Here is a 17,131-nt window from a genome sequence, read left to right on the forward strand (position 1 = left end):
AATAAATAGATATATATTATCTGTCAACATAGATAATGTAAAATTTATCTAGTAGCTACCTTTAAAAAATAACAGGTGAAATAAATTTTCAAAATATATTTTATTTACCAGTATATCCAAAATAGTATCATTTCAACATGTAATCAGTACAGCAAATATGAATGAGATATTTTACATTTTTTTCATACTAAATCTTTGAAATCTGGTGATCATTTTATACTTAACAGCACATCTCAGTTTGGACTAGCTGCATTTCAAGTGGTCAGTTAGCTGCCTGTGGGTTGTGGCTACTATCCTGGATAGTGCAGTTTCCTTATATGGTACCCCATAGGGCTATTGTAAGGATAAGATGTGATGATGTATGCAAAGTGCTTAGGATAGTACTTGGCAAATAATAAGCACTAAACAATGGTAGTTGTAAAGACTATTAACATTATCCACTGAGTATTGACTTCAGTAGGCTGTGTGCTAAGCCCGGAGAAACACAAAAATATATGATATGACCCCTGTCCCTGAGGAATTACAAAGTTAAGAAAATAAGACAAGGGTTGACACCAATGTCTCAGAACAATATGTGTATTAATTGTTTAATAAGAAACTAATTTGCTCTGTAAACCTTCATCTAAAACACAATTAAAAAAAAAAAGTAAGACAAAAATACATGGTTAGCTCTGGTATGCAAAAAATGCAATACATACTCAGAAGAGGAAGGTCTTCTTATACTAGGGGTAACTTGGACCGAGTTGGTGAAGAAAGTCATTTTGAACTGAGGTATAATGGGTGGGTTTACTTTCGTTAGGAAGATAGGTCAGGGACCATGGGAGACAGCTAAAAACATTCCATCAGAGGAAATAACAGAAGCAAAGATCCAAAGGTGTGGAGGCAAAAAATATATTTAAGAAATGATGGCAGTCTTCCCTGGTAGAGAACACAGGGGTTCATATAACAGTGTACTTGGGTGAGAAAATGCAAATGTGTATTAGAGTGTGGAGGTTATAAAAGCTATGCAAAGATATTTGGACATTATTCAGTGTCAGAAGGAAATAATTAAAAAAAGAGCAGTGATTTGGGACAAAGATCTGATTTCAATCATATTCTGCAACTGCTATGAATGAGTGCTGTTATCTTGGGTAAATCACTTCACCTCAGGTGTTTCATTTGTAAAATGAGATGATCGGCTCTAAAACAAAACAAAATCTGAGAATGTCTGAGTGGTAAGGGTTGTCTATTTTTCCGCTGCTGCTGCTGCTGCTATTGTTATTGTTCTGTTTAAATTCATGGTTTTTAGGATGGGAATGACATGCTTGAAAAAATAGCTTAGAAGTTAATATTGTTAGATTTAAAAATACCAAAATTATAATGAGAACACGTCAATGGTCCTGACATCTGAAAATAAAGACTTTTAACTAAATACTGTGTCCATAAAAATTGAAAATAAAGTGCTGAGTTGTAGAAAATTGATAAAGGAAGGATAGAACTTGGCTTGAGAGTGGAGAGGATGAGAGAGTTAGAAATGAATAACACTAAAGTTTGGGGCCCAGAAAATAGACAGACTATAGTATCTATAGTAGAAATGGGAAAACCTGGGAGATAATGTGGCTGGAGATGTGGGAAGGAATGTAAATGAATCTTTTTAGTTATCATTTAAGTATAATTTTTATTATACGCAATATATGCACTAAAATTTATGTATGTAAGGATGAGTGGATGTAAGATAGACAGAAGAGAGAGACTCCTGCAAGAACAAGCATGTTTTAGTTTCAGGATTTCACAAAGCAGTAAAATCAACATTGAATAAAACAATTATGAGAGTAGCATGACATTCCATTTAAGAACTTATTCATTAGGAAAGTAAGTAGTATTCAAAATAAGCCCCAAAGTATCACATTTATCTGAATCTTAATTTATGAAAGACACTCTAATAAAACTGGTAAATAAAGCATGGATTTTAAATAATAAATATATTGATTAAAATCCCAGATTGACCTTCCTTTAGTCTCATTCTTAATTTTTTAAATAAGAGAATATCTGTCTCCTAAGGTTGGATGAAGAACATGTCAGGTAACATGTAGAGCTCTGGATGGTCAACAAATAGTGGCTTCTATTAGCTCATTCAAGCAAATCTGAAAGAAAAAGAAATGGGCTCCTATCATTTCTATTTTTAAAAATATCGTTAAGTCTTTGATATCGTATTTATAACATACCACAGCTCCTTCTGCAACAAGCATATATGAGGCACCGATTATGTGAAGCTTTATGCTCGGGGAAAAATTATTGCAATAACAGGCACTGTGTGCAACTCCTAACCTTAAGAAGAATTTGTCTAGATGAGGAGGCAAGTAAGTGTTGAAAATCTAGATTAAGATAACTCTTGGCTATTCTAGGTGTACACTCTCAAAATCAAACTGAATTGTCACACATATATGTAACTAGAATTAATTTAAAGTCTTGTGTTTGAAACAAATGCTAGTATTTATTTACATATTTTATTAACACGGAATTAAGGGTTTGTAATTTATGTTGGTGTATCCAAAATGATTAGAGACACTGAGGTAAAATTTTAAAACTTGGTTTACATGGAGAAATTCGTTCTGTAAGCTCCTTAAGGAGTTGTATTGTTAATGATAATTAAATTATTAAGTACATTCAAATATTTGGTTTTTATACCAAATCTAATTGAAACTGCTCTGATCAAGGTATTATTAGACTTTGTTACTTTTTAAAACAAACTATGGAGAAGTTATATCTTTAAGTTATCAATTTATTTTGGATATAAAATTTGAGAGACCCACTGAAATTATAAAGTTTGGTTGTCTCATGTAATGGCAGAGCAATAATTTGAGGTCAGACAGTATTTACTTCTTTTCTTCTAATTCAAAAGGAGTTGGTAAACTTATCCAATATGGTAAAATGGATAAAATAACACCTGTTATACTCATTCCCATTGGTCAACAAGAAAGATATTGATTTACACAATAAGAAAACATTGTAAATATTCCTGGTAGAAAAAAATTAGCATTGATTAAGTTTTTTAGAGCTATGTGAATGAAGAGGTGAATATAATCACTCACTGTTGATATGTACTGACTTATTTATATGAAAGAATAGGGATTACAAAATTATATCAGTCTTCTCCTCAGACTGTTTAGTTTATTCTCATTCTGTGAAAAATTTAGGCATCATAATAACTTAAATGTTAACAAAAGAAAAGAAGCAAGGCATTTTTTTTATAACAGATACTCAAATATTTACTTTTATGCTACAAAAAAATACCTGTATGAGTCAATTTTGGCCATTTTTATTTTAAAATCAATGTAAACTATACTATTCTACATTTTTAAATCATACCCTTTCAATCTGTGAGACTATATTTGTGGAATGTGTGCATTCATAATTTGGTATAATTATTCTTGTTAAAATATTAGATTAAATAACATCTTAAATAATCTGTTTACTCAAGGATGATGTTGCAAGATGATTATTTTGGTTATAATTTGTTTTTCATAACAATTTAATAAAATACTTAAAATAAGAACAGAATATATATAATTTATTTTCTATTTCACATTTTTTAAAGAGGCTGATTTACCTTGACATAAATATTAGTAGTTCAAGTTTCACATAAACTGTCATGGTACTATTTAAATTTTTATTCCTCCCGTATTTTCATTGCTGATAACAGATTAAGTTCTGATACAGATTAAACCTTCTATTCTTCTTAAAATCAACAGTAAGACCCTGAAACATTCAGAGGACAAATAAATCATATTATTGTTTGTTTTTAATTACCAAACACCATGATAGTTAGAAACATACCCATGCACTTGTCCATAAACACTCTACTTTTTAGAAATGGTACCAATAATGGAACTTTTTTTTTTTTTTTGAGAGTTCCACTCTCCTTCATTTACACCAGTTAGATACTGATATAGCAATTGACACGTCCTGGTAAGTAATTTTGAAAAAACCTTCTAAACCTAGAAAGTTGCAGGATCCCCATTCCAGCAAAACTAATTTCAGGTCTGACATTGTGTGTCATGTAACAATTCAGTATACATTACATAAAATTGAACATGGTTATAAATGTATACTCCTTTTAGGAATTAGTTATGAGATGTGTTCAGTCTTGCAATCTTTTCAAAACGAGTTCAGGTAAACCTGAAAAGCCTCACCATAAACTTGCTGACTCAAATCTGTTCTAGCAAAGAGATTCTTGAAACACCTGAGGCATGATCTGCCAAATTATACGATCCTATCATTAGGCTCCAATATTATCGTTTGTTTTATTGAACAAAATTCAGAAAATTACTAAGAGCTTTCGTAAGTATTTCTGATAATGATTTTTATTGATTTCCTTAAACAAACGATAATCATTTTAAGCTAAACCTTTTAATACTTTTTTTTTCTTTATGGGCTTCTGTTCTGTTTGTTTTTGCTTGATTTCAAAAACAGAAAGTAATATTTCCCACTTCCCAGCTGCAGCAATGTGAAGACCATGAAGGAAAAACAAGTTATTTGTTTAATTCTTAAAAAAGTCACAAACAGCAATTGCCTATAGAGTGGAGCTGAAAGTGAAATCCACATGTAATGCCTCTGTCAGCAAAGACTTAGTAGGAGAGAGTTTATAATAAATATTCACACCTGCTGCTTTGGACACCCTAATCCATCCTAAAGATCTTTGCTGTGTCAGGCTTTGTTCTAGATGAAGAAGCCCAGTAGTTATAAAGGTTTGCAAATAGGCCATATTCATCATGGTTAGCTTTACATTTATGACTTTTTTTCTCTTTTAGAGATATTCGTGGCTGTTTGGGGTATAATTTGTGATTAAGTATTTCACTGTGAATTTTATAATGATCTTATTATAGAATTATTTTTAAGGAATGACCAAATCTATATTCACAACATGTCACCTACCTAAAATCTGTCAAGAAGACATCATTGATAACAATGCTATGCTGGATATAGAAAACATAATGGCCAAATGCCTAGGCTCTGAATTCAAAGTGTTTGTGATTTAAATGCTAGCTCCCCTCTATACCTAGGGTGTCCTCAGGAGCAAGTTACTTAGCCTTTTCAAGCCTTTCTTTTCTCATCTGTATAATTCCTTATCACTGGATTATTGTAAGTAGTATATGGGATAATCCACATCAAATACTAAACATAGTATCTAGCATGTGAAGAGAGTTTAATTCATTTTTAGATATTATTTCTAGAATGATAATATACCTTCTAATTGTGATTAGATAATCTCATGCATAGTACTAATATTCTTACTTATCCTAAGTACTGAGCTTATGTAAACATATTCTATTACTTTTACTTGCCTCCAAATTCTCTGGTAGTTTCCTTCTGGACTTCTTTAATCAAAGTATGAATTGAAATTGGATTGCTAATTTGTTTTCACTTTAGGGAAAAATTCATTCACATATATACAATATAAATATGAGAATACTCTTTTGTATTTAACTCTCTTATGTAACACAATTTATTTTAACTGAATTTTGAGTATAAATTAGAGTGAAAATCGCTAAGTCATCTTTTATTTATTTTGACCTCAACTCCAGAAAAATATTGTTTTCATGAGTATGGCAATTTTGAAAGCAGAAATGTATATTATTAAAAGTTTAATGATTTAGACAGAATCATAATAAATAAGTTTAAAGAATTCAAATTCTAAAATATAAATTATCCATGATATATCTCTTTGTCATAGATAAATTTCCAAACCTATGCCTCTAAAAACTTTTTAACATATAATTTATTTGAAAAAGAAAACTACATAGCATAGCTGCTTTAAATAATATTCTCAAAAATTATTTATTAATCACAAATATAAGCAGAATATCAGGGCATTTGATGACCTCTGCAAGAAAGGCAGGTAGGGCACTAGTTTTCATTTACTTATTCAAAAATTTTATAATATAATCATTCATTTGTCTTAGTTTTGACTCAAATTATTTCCAATACAGACAGGAGTTAATTCGTCTTTAATGATTGGCATCTAACATAAAATGGAAGTTTGTTGAATTAAACTTGAAACAAAACAGAATGTTGTTCCATTGCTTATATACTGTGATTGCTTGAAATAAAACTTTGGTTTCTCTCTCTCTGTTCTCTCTCTCAGGTCGAGTTTTAGCTCAGGCGAGCGGCAGTGGAGTTATCCATTTGCTAGATCTTAAATCCGGGCAGATACACAAATTGATGGGCCACGAGAGCGAGGCGCACACAGTGGTGTTTTCTCACGACGGGGAGAGTCTGTTTTCCGGAGGCTCTGACGGCACGGTTCGAACGTGGTCTTGATGGTCAGCGTATCTCATTGCCGAGGGCATTCCCTTTAAGGCTTGAAAATGCCTCCTGTAGTCCCAAACCACTAAATGACTGGTTAAATATACCAGCAGGTAGCATTTACAATATGCTTTAAAACATGCTTCAGGTATATATTTTAGTCCTCATACTGTTACCAATAAAAAAAATAGTAACTTTCTGCCATTTATTTGTGTCTGGGTCTTTTTTCTCTCTCTCATTTCGACAAGAATTTAGAGACAGAGCATCTTTGCTAGAGGTTTAGAAGAAACAGCTTTACAATGACGCCTAATGACAGACTAGATGAATTACAGGAGATCGATTTTTAAGAGAACAACTGCAGAAAACCCGGCTACTTTTTTTTTTTTTTAATCAAATCCAAGCTGCAGAAAGACCTGAAGTTTAATCATGTAACACTAGCAAAGTCTGCAAGCCAAGGGTCAGATAGAATCTGGGAACATTCATTTTCACAGATTCTTAGGCAATGATTATGCCTTATCTATTAATAATAATCGGGGACTGCAGATGGCTTAAATCTAAATGCAGGGGGTTCCGGAACTTTCATCTCTGCAGCCCATCCGAGAATGCATTAGGTACAATTACGATGATTTTGTTGTTGTTGTAATTTCAATGCAAGTAAGTATCTCACACGTAGAACGCTTCTCTCCCTCTTAATGCACGCATCCGCTGTATAAAGTGCGGCTGCTTAGAGAACGCTCTAGCCTGGTCTAAAGAAGCAACTCTGGGATTTCGACCTGGCTGGGCTCAGAAGCCAGTTGTTGGCGCTGTCCGTGGTGCTGAGGAATTCCCGGCTGCCGGCAGAATGAGCTCCAAATCAGCAGTCTGCAAACTGTTCTCAATGGTACAGAAACCAAGCTAAAGTTGCTCCTTTCCTTCACGTCCACAGTTAGCATTTTCTGGTGTGTAACAGGGGATTCAAGCAACATATTGTGGATGATGCTGATGATATTGCCGGCGGAGCGGGCTTTAAGCTATAGCATGCTGTTGCTGTTTGTGATCCTGAGAGCCTAGCCAAATCACCTCTACTGCCGTAGCAAACACTGTGTAAGTGAACTCATGTGTGGTGGAGGCGTAATCAGCCGGGAAATTTCATAGAAGGATCTGGGAAATGCTAAAAATAAGTTCAACATGATTCTACTACTGGGGTCTGGATTTCTACAGGACCAGCATTGCTTCTTGCTTTGAATTCTGAAGACAGGTTCAAAGCTTATTTCTTATGTGTGTTTGCTGTGTTTCTCCCTGGAAGGGCGGGAGACTGCTTCTTGACTGTGTTTTGAAATGGGAGGTAGAAAGAATGGATTGCCTGTAATTCATGCCTGAAAATGTATTCTTTGGGTAATTAAAGAAGAGCTGCTTTCCTAAAACATCCTGACCTTTTAGTTCATATTGGTCTGTGACCCCCACCACCACCATTAACCTCCAGAGTGATTAGGTAAGTGTATCTTATGACATGAGTTGTTTTTTTTTTTTTTCAAATAAATAGATACAGTCATTTAAAATCATATGTAGCAATATGGGGTGGGGGGAAAGTTTAGCTGGGAAGCAATCTTCAGTTTGGCAATGTTTACTTACTTATTAAAATCATCAGATAAACATTTTATTTGTTTTTTCTAATGTTTCTTCTCCAAAATAAATAGTGTCATAAATTGCACTAGAGGAGCTCATTTACGAAGAAGGCTGCTTTTTAAAAAATAGCCATAGAACTTTGTTTTAATAAAAAGAAAACTGCTTTCTTCATGCAGATTTTTGAAATGTATTTCATGTAATAAAAGAATGTTTAATGTTTATTATATAGTATGTCTTACTCCCCTATTTTTACCTTTAAATTCGCACTTATCATAACCTGACACATTAATGCCTACCTGTAGCTTATAAAGAGATCATTTTCTGCCTATGTCCTTTTGAAGCAGAATGATATGTGTATTTTATATGGCTTATCTTGCATGTATTGACATACTACAGGAATAGTATAAGGAAGCACAATAGCTCCCTTTTCTGCCAACACAAACTTTCCAAATGCATGAGAGATGTATAATAGCATGTGTAATTAGTAAAATATATTTATGCTTTTCAGAGGCTTCTGTTATGTTTGTGGCCTCTGAAGTAATTTAAGAAAAAAAATGCTTTGTCAATGGAGCTTCCAGCTTCTCAAGTAGAATTATAGGTTTGCATTTTCTTGTTCTGTCACGAATCATTATTTTTGACACATTTTAAAAGAAATCCATCTGCATTATCATTACCTACCCAAAAAGAATTTTAATATCAGAGGGCACTTTTCTCTGGAAGGAGGACATGAATATTCTACCTTCCATTTTTCTATTACTGGAATTTGCATATCTAACTTAAAATGCACAATATAATAAAATAATACATGAAAAGTTTCCTAAAACCAGCTTTATCTTATTTAAAATCATCATCTGTATATGTCATACTGAAAAGAGATGGTTTATCATTGCTCTTATTATGATCTGAAAATAAACCAATAAATGACATTTATAAATGATTTGAAAATGTCCTATATACAATCTTTGTGATATTGGTATAAAACCAATAGCATTTAAATAGATAAATGAACGATCTGCCAATGCTTTCCTTATCAATTACTCCCAAAAGACACAGTTTCCCCCAGAGCCTTTGCGTGAGTTAGTCACTTGTACATAAAAGCCCACTGCCAACACCCCACACCAAGTACTAATTAAAGTTTACAAGAGTCAATGCCACCAAAATTAATGAAGCCTGTTTACTATGAATAGCAACACCCCATCACAGTTTTCAGAAAGTTCCATAAATAAGTTAATGCTGGCTTTTTTATGAAAATTGCCTAAGTACAAATCTTCTGGACATTTCAAAGGAGAATTATGTTTTCAAGACTGTGTGAATGATAGTTACTTTATTGCAGTAATTAATTCAAATAGTATTACATGAATGCTAGATTCAAGTTGCTGTAAAAAAATATTAACAGATATATCTTTCCTGCCCACTAGGAGCTTACCCCCTGAGTGAAATAAAGATGTGGACAATAATACAAATAATTTTATTCTTGCCAAATCCCCTTCAATATGCTGAGTTCTGTTTTACTCTTTATATTATTTTAAATTTATTTTATTCAGTGTGAAATCGTTTTTGCTATTCTTATTCTTAGCCATGTTTCAGAATCCAGATCCTTGTTCACTGAAACATGTTAGTCCCTGTTGGGACTATCATTGTTCTCCGATACGGACATAAAGAAGTAGGAGAGCCTTTATTCTAGCTTTATACTAGCTCTGCCCCAATTAAAATTTACATTCAACTGTAGTTTTATTCCCTTTCTTTTAGAATTAGATTTTTTTTCCCTAACTGACCTCTTTGATTTTGTTACAGATAATTATTACATACAAACAATCCATCACTGATTTATTCTATTTTAAAAATAATAGAAAATGTGAGTCCAAATATCCTTGAGCTATTTTTAAGTAGCTCCTTGTCACCACATTTTGAGGCTTAGTAAAACCACTTCTTATAATTCAGACAAAGCGAGACCTTTGCAACTCAGAAGGTCAATTCGAACTGAAGTTTCCTAGGTTAAATACACCATAAATGACAAATTTTAATGTATATATTGCCAAGGATCAACTTTCCAAACTTCTTAATAAAGTGTGAATAGTTGCATGAACTCAGTCTATATGAGGTCTTAGTATCTGAAATTGATCCCTAACAAACACGTTAAGAGCATGGCCTTAATTAAATCTATATTTCTCTTTTTATATGTCAAATTATTCTCTTTAAATATTTATTTTCAGCCCACCCCTCTTGTATTCCCATGGAAGCAGCTGGGTATATTTAATATTAGGAGCACATCCAGAAGTCTTTGAGGAGGGGGATGGCTCTTCATATTCATGAAGCCTGCATACTTCTGTTGGTCATCCCTGGATTGGTCACGTCTGCTGCCATCAGTCATGAAGACTACCCTGCTGATGAAGGCGACCAGACTTCCAGTAATGATAATCTGATCTTTGATGACTATCGAGGGAAAGGGTGTGTGGATGACAGCGGCTTTGTATACAAGTTGGGAGAACGATTTTTCCCAGGGCATTCCAACTGTCCATGTGTCTGTGCTCTGGATGGACCTGTTTGCGACCAGCCAGAATGCCCTAAAATTCACCCAAAGTGTACCAAAGTGGAACATAATGGATGCTGTCCTGAGTGCAAAGAAGTGAAAAACTTTTGTGAATATCATGGGAAAAATTACAAAATCTTGGAGGAATTTAAGGTATGAATGACCCTCCGTATTTGTTGAATACTAACTTTTCATACCACATGCATAGCAGAATGCTACATAAAAAAATAAAGCTAGAAAACTATATTTTAAAATTTCCTTTTTATTTAAAACAGTATTATTCTACATAACATAAGTAGCCTTGTGGTCAACAAGTAGTGAATTGATCTGCTGATCAATATTGCTGGTGTTTCATAATAACCTTTCCCTGCAGAAGTATGTGGAACATCTTGAGGTCTTTTCTATTTTATCTTTAAACTTTTCTTCTGTGTTATTACAACACATGTCTTCTTAGGGAAACTTAGTTTTATTTATAGATTATGGATCTTTTCAATTAGTTTTTAAGTCTTGTTGGATTTTTTGTGGCTGATTAGCATGTTTTTGGAGCCAGTTTACTGTGGTCTAGTATTATTTGTTTAGTGTGTGGAAAAGTAAGTGCTACAGAGATAGACATCTGAGCTGTGGACTTCATATTAATAACATACTATGGATCCATTCTGTTCTCTGCTAACTAGACTTTTTACTTCCAGGACCCCACAAAGAATTAAATTTTTATCTCAGTCCATTGTAAAAGGTAGTTAAAAAAACTTCAATTTTCTCAGTCTCCATGGTATGATTGGTCTTTTTTAAATACCTGTGTCATATTTTCGAGTTCCTGGAGTTGGTTTTTAGCTCTTTTGGTCTCTTTTCTCCAATGGCTAGTTTTAATTTGGATGTCCTACAAGCCAGCTCTGAAGCCTGAGGATATAAATTAATACATCAAAAATGTCCTCCTTGGATGTAACGGCAGTTTGTGCCTTGGACTGTCTGTTCTGCTGATGCCTTGATATGAAGTGTTCTCATTTCATCTAGCCAAGTTCTGTGACAAAGTACTCAAAACCTTATAGGCAAAAAAGATAGATCTAGTTTTCAGTTATGTGACTGTTTACGTTTGAGAGAAGAGTGCTCAGTTATTAGCGCTGACCAAACTTCTTTCTCCGCAAGAGTCAAATGGTGCCAGAAGTTAACATGTGAAAAGTAAGTTTTGACTGATGATAAGCATAGTGGAAGAATTCTGTGTATTAGTATTTCACTACTTCAGTCCATTCCAAGTTCTGGGTTCGAAGAACTATTTCTAATTTATCCAAAAATATGTAATCATTTTAACTAGATTCCTTAGGATTTGAGGGAAAATTTTAATGATAATTATCACATTCAATGTTCATAGACATAAATATTATTCTAGACTTTTGTCTTTCATGTATTATATTACCTTGTAGAATATTAAGAAGTTAGAAGCCTACAAGTTTAGTAACATTATCGTTGCTAAAAACAAACGGTAATTAAAAGTATAGTACATTTATTAGCTTTTTTATAGTCTAAAATATTGGATACACTTTGACATTAGCTATTTTTACTTTTAGGTTAATAGGAGTAAATACAAGTACTTAACACATGATTTGATTCTAGACATGGTTCTAAAATTATGTCACTCTCTTCTAACATGCACATATCTCTATATTACAATACAATAAAAACATTATAGGAACAACATCTCATATTTAACTGAAACTAAAGAGAGTACATCAGATAAAATTTCTGAGATCTATATAATTTGGTAATCAATATTTAATAAACAAGAAAATAAACTGATTATTTAAACTTAGTCAACTCCCATTAAAAATGCTATAAATTGCTTTTCCTCTATTTATTAGATTTTGTTTTATCACAGGGGCAATAGCTATTTCTAGTATGTCAAATAGTACATAGATATATAAATAATAATAATTCCCCACCCTCTCTAATTATATGTACTATTATAATCAGGGAGCCCTGGAAGTGTAGTGGTTGGTTAGAGATTGGCAGCTAACCAAAAGGTTGGCAGTTCGAATCCACCAGCCACTCCTTGGGAACCCTATGGGGCAGTTCTATTCTGTCCTATAGGGTCACTCTGAGTCAGAATTGACTGGATGGCAATGGGCTTGGGCTTGGGTTATAATCAGTATATAATATAACCAGTTGGTGTGCATAGATTTTTCTACCTGGCTCTATGTGCCATGAGTACTTTTTAAAAGTAATTTTAAAAAGGGGAAAACAGGTGACACTTTTTCACAAGGATTTATAGAGTCATAAAGATCTTTAGAGATTATCTAGGGCAAGTTCTTCATTAAGAATAAGGAACTGAGACCAAGGAAGTTTAAGTTACTTGCCCATAATTGTCAAGTTATTTAACTCTAACAATAGAGTATACACAATCACTCAAAGCACTTTGGCTCTAGAGTCAAGTAGACCTGCATTCAACTCCAAAATTCATCACTTGGATGTGTGACTTTGGATGGAATCCTTATCCATTCTGAGCCTCAGTGATATTGGCTATAAAATCATCATAATAATAATTACCTTCCTGTAGGAGGAGATGTTGGAAAGATTTAATGAGATAATTTATGTGAAATTATTAGCCTTGTGATGACTAGTATCCAATAAGTGTTAAATAAATGGTTGTTCCTCTCTCTCTAAACTCTAATATCCAGGATTTACTCTAAATTCAGAATTCCTTTGTATTTTCAACCCACATCTTATAATGGAAGCTCAACTTTAAAATCATTCAATTAAAATAATTTCAATTCTTTAAACAATATTCTACTTATTCCTATGAACCATATATCCCTTAGTAAATCTTAGCCATAATCTGTCATCTTGATTCTCTCCCAACCTGGTTATCAAGAGAGAAGTAACTAATTTTTAAAGATGCATGGAACTTTAATATCTTGGTGTGTTAAGGAGTTTGTATTATGCAATATTCTTTACACATAATAGATTAATTCAACAAGCATTTATTGGACTCTAGTATATAAGATACTGTAGATGCACTTACATTGAAAAGTAGAATATCCAGAAGGCAAAGTCTCTACTCACAAGGAAGTCCTAATCAATGTGGAGAGAGAAAGGGAAAATATTTCTAGAGTTAATTTTATGATTTTAAAGCCACAATACAAAATTGCAATGGATGTAGAGTCTAAATCTTATCAACACTGTGTTGAGGTTTGGTCAAGCAAGACTTCTTTTTCTTCTGGATGATTAAAGTTGAGGTTATTCTTAAAGAAGTAGTTAAAATTGATCTGTGAAGATAAGAATTCCAAAAAGGAAACTTCTTGAGCAAAATCAGACATTGAAATGAATAAAATCTGCAAAGAGAAGAGGGAAATAGGAATAACAGAGAGTAGTATCTGACTAAAATGCTACTCTAGTAAGAGAGTAGTATTTTGAATATGTGTTGGTGGACAGTGGATGAGAGGGATTGAGTACTGGGCCAAAATATTTATATTTGGTTGAACAATTATGGAATAAAATGTAGGTTGTTGTGCAGAGATGACCTAATTAAATATGATTTTTTTTTAAAAAAAAAGATTATTTCATAACCAGGTATAGAATTGAATAAAGGTGAAGAGAAACTAATGACAGAGTTGGGAGGGCAGGAAGTTTGTTGCAAAAAAAAAAAAAACAAAAAGGGTTAAGGGATGAGATGACTGACATGCATAGCCCAAAAACATTCAGAACATTGTTTTCAGGATAAAATCCACATTCCCTAACATTCACCATTCCAACTACCTCAAATTCTGGTGACTTCTCTTTCTTGAGGGTTTGCAAGCTGTCCCACAGTGTGGAACACTCTTTCACTGTTGTTCACCTGTACAAGTCCTACTAGGCTACTTCCACACTGCAGATCTCATCTCAGCTGGAAAGCCTCTCTGTCCTCTCATCCAACCCTTGTATCCTGGGCTAGGGTCTCGCTCTTCTCCTATATACTCCCCCAACATGCTGTGCACCCCGTTATAGCAGTAATTGTAGTCAGACACTGTTAAGAACTTTAAATGTATTATAATGCATTTCATTTTCATAATAACACTATGATAATTATACTTTTATTAGTCCTGTTTTACAGATAAGAGAACTGAGTACGAAAGTGTAAGTAACTTGCTCAAGGTCACAGAACTAGAAAGTGGAAGAACTAGGATTCAGACCCAGACAGCCTGGCTGCAGACTTCAAGCTCTTAACCACCACCTCTGTGGACGCTGTCACACTGAATTAATACACATAATGTGAAATCACCTGTCTGTCCTACTTGACAGTGACCCCTCTGATGGTCGAAACACTGTTTTCTTCTATATTCCCAACCCCCAGCACAATGTGAGCCACATAACAGGCAATCAACACATTTTTTGGTGAGTGATATAAAGGATCAGATTACAAGTGAACCTGTAGAATAATGAAGTTAGAGGTTCCTTTAAGACACCTTAGTTTCTGTTTATGTGTTCGTCTTTTCATTTTAATTAGTTAAGGAAGCACCCAAAGTTCAGACAGAGAATGCCTTCTCCGCAGCTAAAGTTGACACACAGACTCACTGACAGAGCTCCTATTTCCATCCAGCTTTTACTCTCTCCCCTGTCTCCTTACCCCTTCCTATCCCAGACTGATCCTGGATCTGAGTCTCGATCCCAGCATTGCAACGACCACCCAATGTGTTACTAAGCTCTCTCACCCTACACAGTTGCAAAACATAAGTCCCACTTCAATCTTTTATGACCACTTAATTCAAATGTAAATTTATCCACATATGTCATCTGACGAGAAGAATAATGTTCACAAACCTGGTACTGAAGTGTTTTGTTGGTTCGGGTGTTGTTGTTGTTTTACCCAGTATTTAGGAATCAAGCTTTGAAGATGGTTTTTTCGTTACTCCTTTGAAAACTAAATTCTCCAGTGTTCCTGTAATATTATACTAACAGAAAGGTCACTGTATAGCAGGTTCTCTCATCTTTCTTTTACGTGTACCCAGGCAAAATGACACTGGAACCTACTTTTTAAAAAATAAGGATTATAAATAATACATTACAATAGCATTTCCTATCAAAAAAAAAAAAAAGTTGATTGGAAATGTAGGCTGTATCCGCTTTGCCTCTATGCTTAACTATCTCATGCTGAGTTTCCCAAAGGGAGAAATAATTTCTTATTTTGCTTAGTATTTTTATAACTCTGACTCTACTAGAATTAGCTTTTCTGGATATTTCTTTACACTTTAAACTTCTGATTTAATTTTAGGCCATACATTGAAGGTTATACTACTTGCAGCTGAAAGAGATTCTCCTATTTCAGCTTTTGCATAGCCTGTTTTATTTTAAAGTGATTTTTTTCGGTCAACACCCGGTGTCCCTAATTCTGGATTTAGATTTGTCCATGATCTGCCTTTCTCTGCAGGCACTGACCTTTGTATTTTTCCCACTATGGGCCAAAGACAGTTGATCTGGTCTTTGATTTTGCTATTTGAAAGGTTCCGTGTGAATATTTTCTCACACCTCTCATTTGGTGTGTATGTTGTTGCTGTTTAAATACAGTAAACATGGTTTCATGCTGGTAGGCTGCCTAGTTTTTGCCCTGAATTTTGTATTTAATATTTAAGTCTTGAGAAAAGAGCATAGAAAATTAAACCCTTGGAGTATTTTGACAAACCATCACACCCACCACATCCACTCTACCCTAAGCCAGCTTAGGTTAAAACCGACTTGCTTTTTTAGGGGTATATTCACATGAGGACAGTTTTTCCAGCTGTTTCATCAATCTACACCCCCATCATAAATGCCAAATATTATAACATTAAATCTGTAAAAGTGTTTGAGCAGAAAGGATTTAGAATTTGGGTTTGGGAGATTTGTTTGCTGTCTGATTGTTTTTAACAGAAAGGAAGGCAACTAGGTATAGCAGCTCTGGGGGACCAGATATATGAAAGAACAGGAAAAATGGAGGCTGTAGAGAAATCTCACTTGAGGGGACTAATAACCAACACCTCGCATAAACACAATTTATTTCTCCACTCTCCTAATAGAGGGTCACTGTCAGTCGGAATCAACTCAACAGCAATGGATTTTTTTTTTTTTTTTGGTGACTTGCCTACTCACTTATCTGCCACTGCACCAGTTTTTATGAAGGCCACACGAACTAGTGGTTTTATAATAGGCAAAAGGGTACAGAATTCATCTTTTTAGAGATTCGGAAGTTGTATTTATTTTAATAACAGAGAAATGGATAGATTTTGAGATATAGGCGAGTTTCTTAAAGAATTTTACCCAAGGGACAGTTTACAAATTTACAACAGAAGGTTAATGGAGTCACTAGTAGCATGTTGAAGACGCCATCCAAAGAAAGTCTAGAAAAACATCACAATTTCATAAAACAAAGATATCTGGGGATTTTGTTGGGAGTTTGAAGGTTGAGAAACCTAATTCCACCATTGTAGGTTCTGCAAAGCATGTATTCTGTTTTGCAGTATGTTTTGTGGCTTTAGCATTAAAATGGCCTTTGAGTGAGTTCAGGAATGGCTTCTCCTTTCAAGCTGCTATAAAATAACAGAGGTTTAGTCATTACTGCCTCCCATCTAAGGTTCAGCCCAGAATGAGGAACTAATGGCTCAAAGTAGATATTTTCAAAACAGGTATTCCTATCTTTGTAAATAACTAGGGACTCTCTACTTAAATTATAATCTCTGACCAATCTCACAGGAAATTAGAAGTCAATTT

General features: G+C 33.9%; 2 protein-coding genes across 2 annotated transcripts in view; both read left to right on the top strand.

The window, feature by feature from the left end:
• Positions 1 to 6,300, top strand: part of SPAG16 (sperm associated antigen 16) — a 999,944-nt gene extending 993,644 nt beyond the window's left edge. Inside the window, exon 16 of the mRNA XM_004376284.2 lies at positions 6,125 to 6,300. Coding sequence (XP_004376341.1) covers positions 6,125 to 6,300 — 176 coding nt within the window. The remainder of the gene's footprint in view (positions 1 to 6,124) is intronic.
• A 1,040-nt stretch (positions 6,301 to 7,340) lies between these two features.
• Positions 7,341 to 17,131, top strand: part of VWC2L (von Willebrand factor C domain containing 2 like) — a 174,692-nt gene continuing 164,901 nt past the window's right edge. The window contains exons 1-2 of the mRNA XM_004376285.2: positions 7,341 to 7,756; positions 10,104 to 10,573. Coding sequence (XP_004376342.1) covers positions 10,184 to 10,573 — 390 coding nt within the window. The 5' untranslated portion in view covers positions 7,341 to 7,756; positions 10,104 to 10,183. The remainder of the gene's footprint in view (positions 7,757 to 10,103; positions 10,574 to 17,131) is intronic.

Source organism: Trichechus manatus, unplaced genomic scaffold (assembly GCF_000243295.1).
Source record: "Trichechus manatus latirostris isolate Lorelei unplaced genomic scaffold, TriManLat1.0 scaffold00041, whole genome shotgun sequence".
Taxonomy (NCBI): Eukaryota; Metazoa; Chordata; class Mammalia; order Sirenia; family Trichechidae; genus Trichechus; species Trichechus manatus.